Raw genomic sequence first — 19,903 nt, 5'->3', positions numbered from 1 at the left:
TACAACTTCCTGCAGCGGAGCGCCATTTTCGGCCTTGTGAGGGGACTACAGCATGCTGTTGTCAAACAGATAATATTACTAGCATTTAGCGTTGTGATACCTCATTTTCAGTATTTCTTAAGATGGGGCGGAAAAAGAAGAAGCAAATGAAGCCATGGTGCTGGTATCCTTTTTAACCGGGTGACGTTTTATCGTAGAGCCTCGGAGGCTACACGTTAGCTTAACAAAAGGGAGGCCTCAGCTGGCGTGAGTTTATCGCTCTGTAAGCTAACGTTAGCTTAAGGATTTGGTTATTGCGGGTTTGATACTCGCTAAGATGGTTGTTTTCGAGTGTTTATTTGATGTTTATCACTCTTCCCGTCGACTTCATTTATATAGCAGCATGTTGCTCTGAGTTTATGGTGCTGCCGAAAGAACAGTAAGCTAGCGGAAAGCTAGCACGACGGTTCAGGGTAACGCTGATGATTCAACCTTTGGAGCTGATTAGTCCGAAACGTTGTGTAATCTATTGTGTGTTGCGCTTCCTGGTTTTTGTCGGTAACAGACTGAGTGAGTGTTGTTGTGCTGGTTTTTCTGATATCCTTAAGCTTGTTGGAATTGTGGACAGCCCTTAACTACTTCCTCAAGGTACTGTAATCGAGACTTCGATGATGAAAAGATCCTCATTCAGCACCAAAAGGCAAAGCATTTTAAATGTCACATTTGCCACAAAAAGTTGTACACTGGCCCGGGCTTGGCTATCCACTGTATGCAGGTAATGATGACCTTTTTTTATCAAAACAGGAAGTAGATGATTTGCCTGCGCTGTGTTTTGTTACAGTTTTGCATTTCTTATTTTGCATGGGTTTTAGGTGCACAAAGAGACAATTGACAGTGTCCCAAATGCAATTCCTGGGAGGACAGACATTGAGCTGGAGATCTATGGCATGGAGGGAATTCCAGAGAAGGATATGCAGGAAAGAAGACGGACATTAGAACAGAAGTCACAAGGTTAGTTTTTGTACTTTTAATGTCTGTAAGGAAATTTTAGGGAAGCTATGGTGATTTATCTATGCGGATAACTAGGTGTAATATTCTTAATTTGTGCTGTTACGTAGTAAGAATCTAAAGCATTAGGTTTTTCTCCTGTGTGTATTACAAATTTTAATGGATTAATTGCTGTTTTACTAAAGCATCACCTTCCCCTTAAGCAAGCATTGCCTCTCTTTTTTTAGAGAGTCAAAAGAAGAAGAACAATCAAGATGATTCTGATGAGGATGATGATGATGATGAAGCAGGACCATCAGCCCAGCAGGTTGCTGCTGTACAACCCCAGGCAGGCTATGCTGCATCAATGGCTCAACCTGGGATGCCACCCATGGCCGGCGCACCCGGGATGCCTCCTGCAGGATATCAAGGTAAGGATTTGGTTTTATATGGTGCATTTTGGAAACCAGCCTTAATTGAGTTAATTGAAGCTGGATTGATGGAGATTATGGCAGTTGGCAAAATGGCACAAAACTGCCACTAATATTTATATTGTCTTCTGAATATTTGTTACAGGAATGCCTCCCATGATGCCAGGTGTCCCTCCCATGATGCACGGCATGCCTCCTGCAATGCATGGAATGCCACCAGGGTGAGTTAGCTGGAACATAGTTTTTTAGTATTGTTTTTGCATTTTGTTAATAAATCCATATATACTAGTGATTTATATATCATATTTAATTTTCCTTTGCAGCATGATGCCTATGGGTGGGATGATGCCTCCCATGATGCCAGGTATGCCCGGAGTTCCACCAGGTGAGTTGCGGTTTAAAAAGCTGCACATTGGGCAGTGTTGTCTCAAAATTATTGTTTAATTCAGAAATTGTTTTGGCAAAATAGCTCCTGAACACTTGTCTGTGTTTATGTAAAAAAATATTTATGATGGCTGGTTGATCCTTTAGGGCTGCCACCTCACATGGCTCCAAGGCCAGGGATCCCACACATGGCCCCGGCCCCTGCAGCAGGACCAATACCCAGTCGACCAGCACTACCAGCGGCCCAGCCCGCTGTCACCAAACCCCTCTTTCCAAGTGCAGCACAGGTGGGCATCATACATGTGCAGTGGCATAGACTTTCTTTACATTCTAACCTGAAGTGGTAAACTCTTCTCTATTCAGTTATTTGCCCACTTTTGTGTGGCTAGGCACAGCATTCAGGAACATTCTTTGGTTTTCTTTCTTTTGGTTTCTGGTCTTTTGTGCTCTTTTTCTAACCCTGTCTGTTTCTAAATTGGCCCCACCATAGTGTAGTACTCTTAATAAACTCATAATAAGTTTGGAGAGATTGTGTGGACATGTGACATGTCAATGCTGTGATCTCCTTTCCACCATGCTGCAGATGGGCTCTGGTGTTCACAGCAGCACAGCAGCCGTTTCCTGTCCACTCGCAGACCTTCAGTCTGCCTCCTCCCAGCCTCCTATTCCTAACATGCCACAAGTATGCTCACAGACAGGACTTTGATGTGGGCTATGGCAGCTGCATGTTGCGTTTTTATTAACTCTCGCTGTAAATTACAAAGTGAACTAGACTGTTTACTAACAGTGTTTGCCTTGTAAGCCTACTAGTGCATCAAATCAAGCACGTGGCCATAGCATTGGAGTCGGAGGAAGAGTTTTCCCTGACAAACACTGGCATACGTTTTGTCTGTGAGCTTCATTACTGTGCATGCGCTTTGTTTAATTAACGTAAAAAGGCATAAATGCGAATTGATAAGACTCTTTAGTTAGCATTATCCACCCCTCCAAACCTCTACAGCATGTCTTGTGCAATAACTACTTGTGCTTTTAATTGGTATGTTGCAGCAGTAAAGAATAAACTCAGGTTTCTGAATGTCTGAAAAACCGCAGCATTGAGCTCATTTATACTAAATATGACAGCAAGTAAATGTAGAAGTTCTCAAATTAAGATGTCCACAGCTGCTTTGTTGAGACTTTTTAAGAGTTCAAGCAGTACACGGTGTAACTGATCATGGTCTTTTCACATAATACTGTATGTTATGTATAGTCTTATTGCTTTGTGATATATTTTTTATTTTGCATGTTGAAGGTGAGACAGCACAGGTTGTGACTTCTCCTACCAGTCAGTTACCTTGTAATATGTCTTTGCACAGGCCCAGCAGAACGTGTCAGGAGCTGCAGTATCAAACTCCCACAGCACAGCCACTGCCTCCGACCCTCCCAAAGCAACATTCCCTGCCTATACCCAGTCCTCTGTTTCCTCTTCCACTTCTTCTTCTTCTAACCCCTCTAGCACCACTGTGGCCAAACCCCCAGCCACAGTGACCAGTAAGCCTGCCACCCTCACCACCACGAGTGCAACTAGTAAGTTGATCCACCCTGATGAGGATATCTCGCTGGTAAGTTGCTTGAGCTTTCTTTTTTGCCCTTTTCACAGTAAGTAATGGTTGATATATACATATATATCATAGAAGGTTTAGTGATAGACAATAATAGGCTGGTACAGTATTTGATCACCAGTCTAGTTCAGAGTGTCAATATTTTAATCATGACAGTATATTCATTGGAATATTTGGCAAATTGGAGCTTTCAGATTGTCCATTGCACTACTTGGTAGTTTCTTGTTTGTGGTTAGGCTCAGTCTAAAATAAGGGCACACCACCATTGGTACCCATTTTTGTGAGTGTTTTTTTGTTCTGTAAGGGGCACACCATTGTTTCTTTAGTCTGAATGTTTGTTTTGTGTGTTGTCCCTGCCAACAGGAAGAGATGAAGGCCCAGTTGCCCCGTTACCAGCGTCTTATACCCAGGCCTGGTCAGGCCCATGCGGCTGCTGCCTCGGTGGCAGCCGTGGGAAGCATAATGCCTCCACAGCAAGGCTTGCCACCACAGCAGCCGGGCATGAGGCATCCCATACATGGTAAGAAAATGTTGTTAGGAAGTCAGTTAAATCATAACACTCTTCTAAATTATGTGAAACACATAGACAGTATAGACTCATTTTATAATTTGTATAGCAGTCCTATGAAGTCTGGACTTTTAATGTAGCTGTAGCTTTAAAGTGTTAAAAATGTAGCGTTATAACATCCACTTTGCATGTGTGTTTTTTCCTTTAGGTCAGTATGGTGCCCCTCCTCAGGGCATGCCAAGCTACATACCTGGTGGGATGCCTCCATATGGGCAGGGTCCTCCAATGGTGCCACCATACCAGGGTGGGCCACCCATGGGTATGAGGCCACCTGTCATGTCTCCGGCCGGACGCTACTGAAGCAACAAAGCACCCACCACATTAGGTTTGAGGTTAACACCTTTCTCTCACCCTTGTGCTTTTTCAAACCTAGCTGCCAGCAAAGAGCAGTAAAGCCAGTGGTGGTGAAGACAAACATTGTTTGGTAGAACACATGGACATTTAATGTAACACCTTTATTGGAACACAGCCAAACACCACATATGTTTCTAACAGTTTTGTTGATATTTGATTACATGTGAGGATATATTTTTCCCTTAGGTTTCACTCAGGTTCATAGAAGTGAAGTGTGTTAAAATGATTCAGATTTCTTTTGAAGCTGCTGGAGTTACATGAACGTACCAACCCCTTACAAAGGCAAGTTTCTCTTGTAAACATTTGAATTATTTTATGTTTTATTTCTTCAGTAGACTGATTGAGGCCCTCACAGCACGCTTAGGTGCTGTTGGACGTTCGTCCCCAACTTTGGTTGGTGAGGGTCTCAGTGAAGATGATTTCCACTTTAGTAGTACGCTTCAGTCACATGACTCATGAGTCTCTAGCTTTATTATTTTTTTCAGGTTTGTTTTTAATATTTCCCGGTAAGACGTTTACTTGTATGTATCCTTTGTAATGTTTAATCAATCTGTTGTAATAAAATCCATCTTGAAATCCAATGCTGGTTTGTCCTGACGTGAGGTGAGTCATGAAGGTTTGTACTGGTGTTGTATTTATTCACATCTTAGGGCTCTGTGTAGGGATGGAGATGTATTGGTTATTTATACACAAAGTTTGCCACCATCTATTTATTGTTCAGTCCACTTCTAGTGTCTGTTAAATACTTATACTTAATACTTTTTTTATTTAAATTAATGTTTCTCATCAGTTCAGTAAATGAATAAAAAATGATTGAAACTTGAAAAAATAAACCAAGATGTTGGCCAACTTGTTTTTAAACATTGCATGTTACCCAAGATATGATGGAAGTAACTGCTGGTTAAAAGGGAAATGTAGATAGTGGTACCGTTGGACCACAGGGAAAGGGAAACTAAATTAACCTTCAATTCATTAACCTTATATTATCAAACATGCATGAATGCCATGTCAGTGTCTGTCATGTGTCATCTCCTTTAAAAATACTCAATGAAGGTAAAACAAAACAAATCCAGCAATGCAGTCACTCTGTTCTTTTTATTGTTAAAATATAAAGCTGACTGATTTAACATCTTATTTGCTAGCACCTACTTTCTACCTTATAGTCTAACATGCAGTTTTTTAATTACAATTTCTACAAAGAGCCATGAGTTTAACACAACCTCAATCTCACTGACAGTTTACCGATAACATTCAAGCCACAATGAGAGGAATCATACTTTCAAGTAAACACACTCCTGGCTTGGTGTTCACTGCAGTGTAGTTTCTGTTGCTGGGTGGTTTTGTTTTTCAGCCTTTCAGTTTTTCACAATCATTGGTGTCATGCTGTAAATCCAGCATCTGAGATTACTACACAATCTCTAAAGATCAAACCTGATTTTAAAAACAGACACATGGCACACATAGATTAATATAGTAGTGTGGTGCAAGTGCAACCTCTGCTCATATCACTTACTGCTCTGTATTTGTTTTTGTTGTCTGTAGCCCATCCATATCGGCTTTTCAGCCTTAAAACCCAGTCAGCTGGCATGACAGGTCAGTTAAAACCCAGTAAGTACCTGATGTTCATTATAGTGTGGGTCTGTCCTGTACACCTGGATGATGAAACACCTGGTGTGTTTATACAGTGTTACCTGATGAATATACAGTGATATTGGAGCATTGAGTAACTGTAAATGTCAAATGTGAGTTGGTATGCTCTTGTTCTGTCTATGAGATTAACTGATGCGGTAAGTAGCAGAAGTAGTATGTTGGTTTTTCATGTGGTCTTTTATCTAACAGTGCAGTTCTCAACAGTTCTCCCTTTTATGTTTGTAAAGGGGTAATTGATTGGTTTTGTAAATTCCATTGTTTTCTAACTCAGCACATCATCTGTCACAGAGCAAAATGTGGTTTCAAAATGAGTTCAGTGTAGTTTTATATTTACACATATTTACTATTAACCATGCTGAAACTGTAAGGGCAGAATCATAAAACCATTTTTATTTTATTTTTATTTTAGGTGAACCAACTTACATGGTATTGTAAGGTTTTATCTTGTGATGCTTTGTTCAACTGTTCTTTCCATGTTTTAATCACTATGTGTGTCTTGATTTGATTTGAATGAAACTGACAGACCACACTGTTAGGAGTGTTTTTTATTAAATAAAATTAACTGAATTATTTTGCTGCCACTTTCTTTTCTTTTTTTTCACCCCATTTCCTGCAACCAAGTCTTTTCTGCCTACAAACTTGTGTATTTGGCACCACCTACTGGCATGTGTGGGGAACTTTACGGTCCTTCAGACTTTCTGGTACAGTGTCAATGTTGAAAAACTTAGACAGCATAAAGTTAAGGAGAATATTCTGTCAGAGCCACTATTGCAGCTATGATACTTAGAGCATTGTAGGAAGTACAGCTACATGTTGTGCTACAAGTTCTCATGTCAAAACAGTGTAAAGGTCACAGGACATGAAGGTTGTGTGTGTGTGTGTGTGTGTGTGTGTGTGTGTGTGTGCTGTGGTGTGCTGTGTTGTTTCCAAGTAAAGTCATGCATTTCATTTGTGGTTAGTAGCACCAGTGTTGAAAGCAGATGTGCTTTACTGATTGCAGAACAAAAACAGGCAGATAAGAAAGCATTGTGGCTCATCAGAGAGCATTCGCATTCAGCCACAGACAAAGGGTCATTGACCAATAGAAGCAGGGGAAAAGACACACAAGCTGCATCTGTCTTACTGTAACACAGTTTGTGTTTTGTTTTGTTTAGTTTTTTTTAAGTCCTAACACCTAGCTGTTAGTGAAACCCACCTTGAAAGCTTAAGCTTGTGGTTTCCTGCTGGAACACAGTGTAGGTGCACAAGCAGACTGTAAACATGGCCATTTTAGGCACATTTGAGAAGTGGCTAAAATTAACCAACATATCACATCTGCATTTACGTTGTGTTGCAGCCCCACAGTGGAAAATAATTCACTGATCTTTTTGAGTTTTTTTTTTCTCTTCACTGAACTGTGAGTGTGTGAAGATGATGAGAACGATGAGAGTTTTTGGCATTTGGCCTCTGCACATCATTTAGAATCAGAAATAACACTCTCCAGATGTGAGTAAAATCTGGAATTATTCAGGGGGTTTGGCCAAAGTGTGGCATTAACCATTCAGGAATTATATTTTTATACACACACACACACACACTCACATGTTTTTGGTGGTTTATATATTTATAATGTATGTGTGGCCTGTCCCCTCATTGCTTCATGATTAATCAAGCAGATAAAGGTCCTGGAAGTGGTTCTGTGAGATTTGCATTTGATAGGTGTTCACAGGAAGGTCTAAAGAAGTGTCTATGCAAGAGAAGAAGGGCAAGAAGGCCATCATAGGGCTGAGGAAAAAACAAAACAAACCCATCAGAGCAGCAGCCGAAACACTGTGAGTGTAAATCAGTCTAGAACATTCATAAAAGGAAAAGGTTGACTGTCAAGCTGAAAAACAGCCAATGACTCACAGCCTCCAGCCACGTTTTGGAGGAGGCAGGTGAGTCATTGTCAAAGTCTACAGTCTAGAGGTGGCATTATGAATGTAAATGGGAACTGATCGCACCTAAGAACAGACAGGCAGATCAGGGTTTTCCCAGTTCTGAAATGACACACTTTCAGCTGATCACACCGATAGGCTGGTGTTTAATATGATGTGTGATGATGTGACCCGGATGACTTCTGGAGTAAAATGTATAGAATACTGGACTGGTAGATGGAAGATGACCCAAAACATACAGAGACAGCTACCAAAGAGCTGTGAAGAACTCAGAACTCAGTGACCTGATCTCAACCCCACAGAGCTGCAGTTCACTGAAGAAAGAGCAAAAGAGTTTTAAAGGCCAAATACTTATGTTTTCAACTATGTTCGATTCTGTAAATTCTTCTTGTTACTTCTGGCAAAATACAATGATAACATATTTCATATATTTCTGTCTGTTTAGACCCCTCAGTCTGTCCACTGTGATATCACTCAGTTTGTTGTTCCTGGAGAACAAAGACTTAGACCTGTAGTCAGTTTTTTGTTCCGTCGCTGTGATGATGACATTTTTTCATCACTGTGCTGCTGAGGAAGGAGCTGATCCATCATGTGTGCTGTGAGCTGGTTACCATGTGCTTCCGTCTTGAGGTTTGAAGGTGGAGCCTCATGGAGTTCCTCTTGGTTTCATTTACTGTCAACCAAATTTCTTATTCAGTTTTGAACGGTTGCATCTGTGTGGTCATGGTTCACATCACTGGACTCCTCTCAGGATCTTCCCTATTGTGTTGAAGGTGTTTGAAGATGAAGATGATGAGCCTGTACCTGGCCCTCCTGTGGACTGTGGTCATCACACAGACTGGGTGTGGTGAGTGTGGAAGATTTAATTTGAATTAAAACTGAATTTAGTCACTTTCTAAAACATATGTTTAAAGAACATTTATGGAAATATCTGACAGGTAAAAATGTGACAAAACATTTTTTTTAGTTATATAATTTAGTTGTTAAAATTACTACGTTTTGCATTTTATGTGTTTTGGTATAAAAATAATAAAATAATGTTTGAAAAAAAAGTGCAGATATCTAAACAGTTATTGCAGGATGTCTATTTTATTGTTAATTTGTAATATTTACATACACGTTCCACTGTTTTTTACATTTAATATAATTATTTTTTAGATAAATATGAATTTGTGTTTGTTTTTTGTTTCTGTCCAGTTCACTGTGACCTTGACTTCTTTGAGCATCAGGAGGGAGAGTCTGTGGTCCTTCCCTGTGTGGCAGCACAGAGGAACTCTTCGCCTTTCGGTGTCTATGTAAAACGCAGCTGGTTGCAGCCCGGCGAGGTGCTGTTCATGTACACTAAGAGCCAGTTCAACATCAACAACAGTGCTTACAAGGATCGCATCAGCGTCAGTGGAGACCCGAGCAGTCACTCTCTGAATGTGACCATCTCCAAGCTGAGGGCGAGCGACACAGACCGCTACTACTGTGAGTTCGTTGTGGATAATCAAGCCTCTGAAGACATAAAGATACCAGGAGAGACGGCATCCTTCCTCTTTGTTGGTCCTGGTGAGTGTTTTTTTTCTTTCTTCATTTGTAGCCCACATATTTAACTATTTGCTGCCTGCAGGATGTTAACCTTTCCATTACACTTCACACTGATCCACAGGAAGTGTTACTGTATTATGGTATCTGTCAGTAGTTATGAATAAGTGCAGTTTGGCTCTGGTATCTTGCAGTCATAAAGAGGATGGAGGATGCTGGAGGTGGATGTGAACCAGCTCTGTTTGTGTATTATAATGATGTGATGCCACCGTCTCTCAGTAGTGTTTCAGACATGTTAAAACGTCCACAGAGCCTCCCTCCTTTCCTCATGTCACTCGGCCATACATTCCCTTGTTGCAAGTACATTTCATTCTGCTTTAAAATAACTACCTGGAGTCATGTTGGAAGTGAAAGTTTTATTCCCTTTCCTCCCCCCCTGGAGATGCCTCAGCCTTGGTGGACATGCAGCTGGTAGAGACCTGTGCTGGGGGTGCAGCTGTGCTCCCCTGCCACCCCCCACACGGGGAAGGCTTGGCCGTGGAGGGAGTGAGTCTGAAGCGGCAGAGGGGCAAGGCACCTGTGGAGGTGTTGTACCACTCAAAGCAGCACCACAGCAGCAGCAGCAGTGTGGATTCTCAGTTCCCCGTTGAGAGGGTCCATCTGTCCTCTGCGCCCGGACCCAGAGGCATCACCTTCAACCTGACCCTGCAGCAGCTGCAGCCGGACGACAGCGGCCTGTACAGCTGCCAGCTGCTCCTGCGAGGCCGGTCCGACAGCAGCAGCACCGGTCTAGGGAGACGAGTGTTCTTTGTGTCTGTGCAAGGTGGGTCACGTCACAGTGGGAGCTGATCACCGGGGTGACGTCAGCTCACTGGCCTTTTTGTGTCCTCCGCTTCCCCACTCATTTGTGTTGTTGTCACAGTGACTAAAGTACTAACACAGCTGCTGTGCTGTGTGATATCAGTAACACTCTGAGACTGTGTAAGGACACTGAAAGACATGAAATGTGTCCGTTGTGCAACAGCAGCGTTTCCTTTTTTCCTGTGTGTGTGCAACAGATAACTGCAAACAACAAGACCTCAATAACAGACTATATATCCATATTACACAACAGTAATGAGGTTCTTGTGTGCCTTTTTAATCTGATATCTTACTCATATTTAAATATTGATTTTTATTAGGTTCAATTTTATTTTTACTGCGCTTTTTACAATCAGAATTGCCTGACCCCCTTAAGTGGTAAGGAAAAAGTCCCTTTTAACATGAAGAAACCCTGAGCAGGGCCCGGCCCTTAAGGGAGAACCTTCCTCCTGATAGCAGAATACATTTATTTTAATGATAAACATGAGGGCCGCATTTTTAATCAACAAATCTCCTGAAAACCAATAACTGTATGTTATTTTGCTGCTTTTACTCTCTAAGGGCTGTGCAGGTGTGTGTAGTGGGTAAATATTTGATGACAAAGTCTTTAGTGACTTAAGAGTTAATTTTCTGTGCAGGCTGTAACAGATAGCAGGTTCTTGATCAGCCTTATTATCTAGAACATTTTGGTAGTTATTAGTTATTGCACATGTGCTGTTCTCTTTAGGATAAATGTGTATTATTCCACAGGTGAAAACAGCCCCTCTATCAAACAGGTGGAATTAAAACCAACACCCTCATGATCAGTATTTAAAATTTTACAACTTTTTCTACTTGAGTAAATTTTAAATTGGGATTGTTCGCATGTTTGTGTTGTTGTGCTGACCTTCACAGCGGCTCAGACTTTCTACAGTAACTGCTTCCTTTTGAAAAGAACCAATTATTCAAAATGTGACCTAAAAGAAGGAAGGAAGTCTGTGGTTTGTGCCACTCCACTGAACACTGCCATACTTGGACTATCTTTCCATGGCTTATTTCACAGTATTTGAGATATGATGGAGACATGCAGTGGTGGAGCAGGTCAGCTGGAGATGTGTGTTGTTGTTTCAGTGTTGTCCTCTGCTTCTCCTCAGGCGATCAGTGCGGCTGCTCGGGCTACTCCACCCTGCTGTACGCGCTGTCTGCAGCCGTGGTCGTACTGCTCCTCCTGCTCATTGTGCTTGTGGTGATTTATAAAGTGAGTATATAAACTTTAGACTTAAGGAATAGTTGAGTTAGTGAAGCTGTAGCTGGTGTGTTACCACCAACAGCACCTGTGTGTTAGGATTGTGTGAGAGAGATTTCCTCTGCAGCTCACCACAAAACCACTCTGGTTTCACAACTGTTTGCTGTCAGTGTGTTTTTCTTCAGGTTCACGGAGGAGCGTTGTGAAATATCTCTTCCATTTTTCTTTTAATTTTTGTGATTTGTTTCACCTTTGTACCAGCTACTACATGTGTGCGATTAAAAAACAGGTCTCAGCCCACACTGCTCAGATGTGTTATCAGGATGCACTCCTGTCAGATGATGGCTTTGATTTTAACACAGGAAACTGAGTGCATGTTAACTGATTTGTTTTTTGTTTCTGTCTCGATGACTTTCAGGGCAACGCCCACCGCATTAACAAGTCACACACACAAGCCCCGATCTATGAGGAGATGTCCGGGGTGCAGCCTCTCAACCGAAAACTGGCCCCTCTACATCTGGAGGAAATGGAGCCCTCTGAGTACAGAAACTGCCCAGTGAAGAAACCATGTTTAGAAAACCATTACGAAAGTCCCAGGAGTGAAAGTCCGAAATGAAATGTTCTCACCAAACTAAACCAAACTTCTCAACTCAGCTGCCTCAAACTGTCTGTACTCCTAGTAGCATTTTAGATCTCACAGTATTCCCCTGATGTTGCTTTTTGTATTTTAGTTTCCTTTTTAAGTTTTATTACATGTTTGACAGTGAATGGATGCATCAGTGTGCTATGGAAACCAACAACAGTTGCATGTTTATATTGTTTTATTGTGTCTCACCCAAACAAATGAATTCTTCTGTTCATTAAAGCATTGTGTTTTTGAAAGTTCATGTTTTCTGAACAACATATGTCATTTAAAGAAAGGACAAGACGCCCAGTAACAGCCAAGAAAATTTGTATTTATTAATATAGTCCGAAAGAAGCTCCATAATTCATGGAAACATTTTTTTTCCGGTGCATGTCTTTAACAATCACATTCTATGAGGAGAAAAAAAAAAGAACAACATTAAAAGCCACGACTTTGTATTTCAGTTACAGACATTTTTCCTTAATGTTTTTTTTTCCCAAAGTAAAGAGAAAGGCAAAGGCAAAGTACCCCCCCACCCCAACACACACTCACACACTCACACACACTGTCCCACCCCCACCCATCCTCCCCTTTACAAAAAAACAGACAGCCTTTAAAAGCCATGGGCTTTTTTTTCAGTACAACCCACAGTGCTTTAGCAGAAGGATAAGCGCTCATTGGTTAAGGATTACACAGCATGATGACGCAATGTAAAGTTTTGCTAAACATTAGATAAAGATGGTGGGGGGGAGGGGAAGTGGAAGAAATTTGAGGAAAAGACAAACGCACACACACATTAAAAAAAAAAAAAAAAAAAAAAAGTTGAATCAACCCTACATCAAACCCTGAACCCCAGAGTCTGAGTCGACAAACAGCAGCGGTACAGCGGCGGTTCGGACTCTTCCCTCCCACTTGTGCATAGATCATGATCCTTTTAAAAACCAGCGTTATATTCCTCCACTTCACAACCTGCCTCCCAAAAACCACCTGTTACATGTTAAGAAATCTCTCATCGACTGAACACAGATGCATGAACAGACAGGAGAGATGATTTTCAAAACAAAAGTAAAAACATACAAACAAACAAAAACACAAACGTTCTTGCACGATGCTCCTGAACTACAGGATGGAAACAAAGTCAAAACATACAAATGCATTTTCTGTCACTGTCTTTTTGACAATCAAAACCATTGATCATTGTTTAAATGTAAAGCAATTTCTACTTAGATTTCACATGTAAAGCGCTCCACTTTTCTCAAAGTTGATTCTCAGTCTTATTTGGTAAATATGTAACTTGCTACGAACATTTTTTTTGTTTTGTTTTCAAGGAACAATGGTACTCTCTATAATCTGTTAAACTCATAAATTTCAGTGCTTACTTGGAGTTTGATAGTTTTTAGTTGCTTCTTTTTTTTTTTCTTTCTTTTTTTTTTTTTTAAACGATGGAGTTGGTATCTGGAACCCTGGCCTTCCTGAGACAAAATCCACATCTCTTTTTTTTTTTATGAGTGTGCAAGATAGTGAGCAAAACTGCATCGCAGTATTACAGAAAAAACATCAAATCACAACTTAATACATAGAGATAGTCTTATCGACACCGAGAGAAAAAAAAATTCAAAATTGAAATATGACACAACACTGATCAATCCCAGAGTTCTGAAAGTAGCATAAATCTTCATTTTGCAAGATTTTCATGTCCACATTTGATGGAAGATGAAATTTGTCCTTTTTTTTTTAAACATTCCTGTTATAAATTCCTATTTTCTTGAACTTCAGACAAATGAAATGTTTGTAAACGACAGGTGGCTTTTTGCAAAAAAACAAAAACAGAAAAGATAGGCACCTCTGAAATGAGTCTTGTAACAAACTCACCTCCCACATTTTATATCCCTTTCAATTTCTCCATGAAGTTAACATCGGGATTACTAGTCCTTCTACAGCTATCTATGGCCACAGTTCATTATTTTTTTCCCCCTTTTTTAAAATTTTTAAATTTTTTTTTTTTTAATTTTCTTTTAATTTTTTTTCTACATTTTTTTCCTGTATAATTGGAACAAAATGGTGCAATACTCAAAGATAATCCTTGTATGGGATTATTCCACAATAAAAGCCACTATAAGGTAGATAAACTTTTTACAGATAGAATGAAAAAAAAGTCCTTGAGTAAACATGTACACATGAATTGTCACCATCGCCCCTCCGTACTTAGACTCGTTTACCTACGATTAGCTGAGTGAGGGGTAGAAGACACTCAGTGCAACGTTAGAAGATGTCTCAGAATAATCAGATGTTTTTTTTTGTTTTGTTTTTTCTTTTTTTTTGACAGAACAACAAAAATTAAAGACACAAAATATAACATACTGAGTGGAACATAACAGCAGGCCGTGTGCCCTGTACACACACACAGTTTCTTGAGCACACATTCATACAAACATCTGACTTTCAAGCACACATCTAAGATGACTTTTTTTCCAAAGATTCTGTATTTGTAACTTAATGCAATACATATTTGATATAATCTAAAAGCCCCTAAGTGTACCTGTCAGATGGAGAGAAAAACAAAACAAAACAAAAAAATTAGTGACTTCACATTATGTTATTGGCGCTCCATGATTCAAGTATTTCTGTTCAAATATTTCGTTTTGTTTTTGATATGTTTGTGATTTTTTTTTCTCTGGGTAAAAATATGCATTAAAACCAGGTTGGGCTTTTAGACAGGCTAATTAACAAACAAGTACACACACACGCATATATACAGTACAAGCACTTCAGAGTACTGCAATATGTCATCAAAAAAACCAGAACGTGCATAATCCAACTCCATATAAGAAAGACGCAGCTTTCGATCAATCAAGTATCAGTTTACACCCGACCCCAAATTCTTTCCTTTGTATCACTTATTTGCGGGGAAAAAATACATATTGCTCGTTTTCAGTTGTATTAAACCAAGACAACAAAGACAAATGAAAAACGTTTCAGAGGTTTACGATCCAAGAAGTCTGAAGAGGTGATACCACACACCGTGCTCACAGTATATAGTATATATCTGTAGTGTATACATATACGGTATACTGTTATCTAGAACAGAGCTGTAGAGAGGAGAGCCTCTCGATGCTGGTGCAGCATGGGAAACCCCCTTCACTGTCAGGGTTCTCCAGTTAGTACAGGATGCTGGGAGGTCCTCGGCTATTGGGTCTGTCTGAGCTTGGATCAAGGCAGTTACAGAAACAGGCAATAGTGATTTTTGCTTGTGTGCTGCAGGACTGTAAGTCCTGAAAGGTAGCCTTTTCCCGTTTTCTTTTTTTTTTTTTTCAAAAATCTTTTTTTTTAAGACTTTGTACCTCTTGAAATGTGCCTCCCTCTTCCTGCTGATGCAGACTGAGAGAGTGAGGCTGATACAGTGGGTCCAAGCCATCTGGGTCTGTGGAAATGTACAGTTCAGTGGGCCCGCTTTGAGCGGGACACAAACATAAAAACGAGATAAATACAGCATCCACAAAAAAAGGCACCCCGGCCGTCTTTTCCTCTACTCCTTTAGATGTTGGTAGCAGAGGCCGAAGACCGGAGACGTTTCAGCTAGAAGTGCAGAGCTTTAACATATTATAGATCTTTTTTTTCATTTAGATTTTTTAAGCATTTTTAAGATTTTTATGTCAAACTTCATAAAAATGACGTTAAAATGCGATTTCATTTTTGGTTTTAAAAAAATATGTACCCGGGATTACCCATCATCAACTGTGCACTGTAGCAAACTGGAACCCCCAACTGAGTAAAGATTTTCTCCTTAGCATGGGGCATTCCCCTCAAAAGCATTAAAAAAAAAAAAAGAAAAAAGAATCTCAGTCATTTACGGGTGTGATGCTGCCGCCCTTCTGTTTGATCCCTCCTGTCCCCCCCCTGCACCCTCTGCAAAGGTTTACAAAGCTCCTCCAAACAGGGAACAGAAGCGCTCTTCATAAAGATACAGTATGACACAGCAAATTTATATTGGCACAATATGTTGGCAATCTTACATGCATTAAGGTCCCCCCCAAACAGTATCAATAGGCCACCTTTTGGGGAAAAAGGATTTAATACAAGCCTTTCCCCTTTCAATAAGGATTCAATTTCGAGGCATGAGGTCTGTTACACACTGTTGCACGGATGGCCTTAAATTTAAGACTTTGCTCTCACAGTAGAAAGGACAGACACGGAGAGCTGCATCTCATACTTGGTATCATCAACTCCCCTACCCTGAGTCAAGCTGGACAGAAATGTCTTCAGCGCAGAGAGAAAGGCCGACCCTTTGATAAAGTGTTCTAACATTAATACAATGACAGTGTTCTGGCAGCTTAGCCTGACGTTACAGAAACTGCGGCCGTGTTGAGGTGCTGACAGCAGCACATGGGGGACAATAGTTTAGGGTGTGCCGAGCTCTGGGAGGAGTGCTTATTCCCAAGTTGCATTTGGCATGCTTGTAAAAGGCCCGAGCCTGTAGTCTTTTTGCATAGAAACAGATACGAGGGCCTGTTGGTGCCTGGTCAGGGGAGGGCTACTGGGTCTGGTTGAGGTGGAGGAGAAGGTGGAGGAGTGGAGGTTATAGCGTAGCAGCTAGGCAAAGGGTAAGGGGGGACAGCCTGCGGGCAGGCAGAGCAGCTTGGAGCGACAAACACCCCCCTGTCCGAGACACCATATTTTTTTTTTTTTACACATCTCAAGATACTACCTGGAAGTACTACAGAATACTGTCAAACACAAAAAAGCATGATCAGTTATAAACAAATAGACAATCAATAATGGTCTGTAGTATTGATCCTCATTTTGCATTCAATACACAGGATGAACATACAGAGGCACCTCTGACCAAAGTGTTTCTGCATATGAACAGTGAAGGGCTAGTTCAGCAGCCAGTATTTTGTAGACCACTGCATGTAGACAAAAATAACAATATTAGACATTGAAGAAAAAAAGATCTTTTCCAAAAAATACAAAGTACACTGGCAAAAATTCCAGAAATATGACTATTACATCTTCCAGCTAAAGTGATCTTTGTGTCAAAGAACTGAGAGATGGGGGAGAGGGCAATGGACAACAGCAGGGTCCAATGGTGGTGGGCTCCTGCCTCCCCCCCCCCCCCCACAACACTGTTGGAGATGCTGTGACTGGCCAGTCTTGGAGGAGCTGTTTTTTTTTAGTTATTTACTTGCCAGACTAAGGGAGGGTCAAATGGAGCCCAGGAGGAAGTGCTGTGCTGTGGGGCCACAGCAAAGAGGCACTCAGTGGACACTCCCCCATCCCACCCCACCGACTGACCGGCGTCAGAGACAGCTGACATTGTAAGTCCAGTGCCTCCAAACAGAACAAGGCTGAACGATTTTGGAGTAACAGTGATAATTACTTTGATATAGTTCAAAGCAGGAAAAATCAGACTGAAGTTTTTCCCCAAAGTCCAATGGTACATTTCAGTTTTGTTTCCCTTCATCCTGGTACCAGAGGAACAACGCCAGACACATTTCCATGGAACAGACACAGTAAATAAAAGAGCAGGATTTTTTTGTTGTTTTCAATGTTTTTGCTGCTCCTTTTTTTTGATTTATTGGATTGCAGTTGAAGCGATTTGCTCTTCATAAGTGCTATGATAAAACCCTTTGAATTTATAAAAGTCTTAGTCTCTTCTGTTTGTACAGTACCAAACGCAAGGAACACTCGTAGGTCTACTGCATTAGGAGAAACCCCTCTTATTTGGTATTGTGCCAGATACCCAGGACCATCCAATCCCACTGTGGCTGCAGTCTCTGTTGGGTGTGGCTGTGGCGTGCAGAGAGGAAGTGTGCAATGCTGTGTAACCAGCGTCACTCCTTTAGTACATTTTGCTGCATGCACAGTTCAACAGCTGCTTCTTCCTCTTTGCAGAGTTCTCCCAACATTACAGAGGGATCAGTGGCCTGGAGGAAATCCAAGTTTTGAACAGGGGTAAGGTTTTTGAAGTTCCAAAGTACTTTGCTGAAATCAGCAAAAAAAGCAAAGAAAAAAGCAATAACAACAAAAACAAAAAAAGAGAACACAGCTCCGGTGGACATTGAGTATGGACGGAAGAAACGTCGGGGTGTATATTGCACAATGTAACTTGTCACATCAAAGAAAAATTGAGATTTCTCCTCCGAAAAATTGGCTGCCCACGGAGGCTGCAGGGTTTCGTGACAAACCGAAAAATTCAACAAAGCACCAGAAGGTGACTGGGTTCCAAAGTTCAAGGTGTCTTGAACGATCTGGGCTTGTCAATGATTAGGTGCCACCGGACAAACAAATTCATATGGAAACGCGCACACTCAGTTTATATTCTGTAAAAGACATATAAGCTAAAAACTTTGCTTGGATCTTCAAAAACAACAATAACAAAAACACAAAATTGAACGTGTCAATCCCTTTGAGACAAATTGAATCAATGACGCAGATGATTGGTAGGGCCAGTTGCAGCCAGGCCTTCTAACTGCCCAGTGACAGAGCTGCTCACCAGTCATGTCCTGTACCACTTCCTGGCTCAGAGGTGAAACTGTGCAAGATTTGAGCTATTTCTTCAGTTACAAAACAAACTAAAAAAGGCGGCTTGGGAAGGACCTGGGCCAGAGAGCACTTAAGGCTAATATTAGTGCTGAAAAACGAACATTAACATAACTAGTAAAGGTCTTTGAACAACATCATTGGCCATGGATATGCTGGGAATGGTTGTTTTAAGTCTTATTTTGGGATGATTTTTTTTTTCTTTTGGAGGGAAAAGGAAAGTCTCAGATGGCAGCTTTGATTGCTTCTCCTAAAACACTTCACACAGAATGTTATGTATACTTATGGAAAAACTCAAAACACTTAAAAGGGTTCTTTGTGTTGTGTCTCATTTCAGTTTCTTTCATCTGATGCAAAAATACCAAAAGGAGAAAACGGTTATTTTTTTTCTTTCAAAAAAGGTAAACTAAACCAAAAAAAGGACCACAGTAAACCAGAAGGACTGGGGCCTGCAGTCTGTGTGGTGGGGACCTCAGCCTTCTGGTTCACAATTCACAGTTCAAAACAGTTAAAATTGATACTGATTATCGCAACATGATTTGCTTGGGTTTTGCTCCTGTTCATATTCATTTTTTTTGTTTGTTTTTGTTTTTTTTTTTCTCCCACCACCCTCCACCAATGGCTTATGTGACATGGTGTCAGGTTGGGTGGTTAGTGTATCGTGGCAACATCCTACATGGACTCCCCACTCAGCAGATCTCCAGGAAGCAGGGTGTTAATAGGTGTGGGGCTCCCTATCACTCGAGCGTCATCTCCACTAGGCGGTCCCCACAGGCTGGAGTACTGGGGAACACCGCCCCACAGCAAGTCGCCGCCGCTGGCCTTGCCTCCACCAGCGCCACTGCTCCACTGCCCAATAGTGTGGGACTGCGTAGCCCCGCCCATCCGGTTTTGATTGGTTCCCGGGTTGGCCTGCCAGCTCGTTGTGTTTGCCCCTAGTGACTGGCCTTGTGCAAAGAAGCGGTTCACCTCTTCCTCACCGGCAAACTCTGCCAGGATTGTGGTGTTTCCAAGCACACACCTTACAAGACAAGATACAGGATTTACAGTCAACAGTAAAAGTTGGTTTTAATGTTCTGAAAGTGTTCCTTCACAAACACTTGCCATTGTTTGTTTAAGGCTTAGTCTTACAATTATGGTTTATTGTGGGCTGCCTTGACCACATTTCGTGAGACTGACAAGTGGGTCACAGGTCTTTTGTCTCTATGACAACTAGCAACACTCCTTACCACTATTAGCTGAACAAAAACTAGAC

At 41.2% G+C, this 19,903-nt stretch overlaps 3 protein-coding genes across 7 annotated transcripts in view; 2 read left to right on the top strand and 1 right to left on the bottom strand.

The window, feature by feature from the left end:
• Window positions 1-4,885, top strand: znf207b (zinc finger protein 207, b). 2 transcript variants are annotated; one of them, XM_028399673.1, is made up of 11 exons: window positions 1-163; window positions 628-754; window positions 852-990; window positions 1,215-1,397; window positions 1,543-1,618; window positions 1,721-1,782; window positions 1,929-2,068; window positions 2,365-2,463; window positions 3,137-3,382; window positions 3,746-3,902; window positions 4,099-4,885. In XM_028399673.1, the coding sequence occupies exons 1-11, from the start codon at window positions 123-125 to the stop codon at window positions 4,248-4,250; spliced, it is 1,422 nt and encodes a 473-aa protein (XP_028255474.1). In that variant the 5' UTR covers window positions 1-122; the 3' UTR covers window positions 4,251-4,885. The 2 variants fall into 2 exon arrangements, with proteins under 2 accessions (XP_028255474.1, XP_028255465.1); XM_028399664.1 differs by lacking the exon at window positions 2,365-2,463 and having other exon boundaries at window positions 123-163.
• Window positions 4,886-5,033: 148 nt separating this feature from the next.
• cd7al (cd7 antigen-like) lies at window positions 5,034-12,370 on the top strand. Of its 3 annotated transcripts, none has more exons than XM_028399697.1 (6): window positions 5,034-5,897; window positions 8,644-8,717; window positions 9,068-9,421; window positions 9,840-10,220; window positions 11,392-11,495; window positions 11,902-12,370. In XM_028399697.1, exons 2-6 carry the CDS (start codon window positions 8,654-8,656, stop codon window positions 12,097-12,099), a joined length of 1,101 nt encoding a protein of 366 aa, XP_028255498.1. In that variant the 5' UTR covers window positions 5,034-5,897; window positions 8,644-8,653; the 3' UTR covers window positions 12,100-12,370. The 3 variants fall into 3 exon arrangements, with proteins under 3 accessions (XP_028255498.1, XP_028255505.1, XP_028255488.1); XM_028399704.1 differs by having other exon boundaries at window positions 5,034-5,912; XM_028399687.1 differs by lacking the exon at window positions 5,034-5,897 and adding an exon at window positions 8,445-8,500.
• A 1,082-nt stretch (window positions 12,371-13,452) lies between these two features.
• The window catches only part of tnrc6c2 (trinucleotide repeat containing adaptor 6C2), a 48,841-nt gene continuing 42,390 nt past the window's right edge, over window positions 13,453-19,903 (bottom strand). For both annotated transcript variants that reach the window (XM_028418126.1, XM_028418135.1), the window contains one exon: window positions 13,453-19,669. In XM_028418126.1, coding sequence (XP_028273927.1) covers window positions 19,321-19,669 — 349 coding nt within the window. In that variant the 3' untranslated portion in view covers window positions 13,453-19,320. The remainder of the gene's footprint in view (window positions 19,670-19,903) is intronic.

The sequence above is a fragment of the Parambassis ranga genome, chromosome 1, assembly GCF_900634625.1.
Source record: "Parambassis ranga chromosome 1, fParRan2.1, whole genome shotgun sequence".
Taxonomy (NCBI): Eukaryota; Metazoa; Chordata; class Actinopteri; family Ambassidae; genus Parambassis; species Parambassis ranga.
This window is presented reverse-complemented; position numbering and strand designations above follow the sequence as displayed.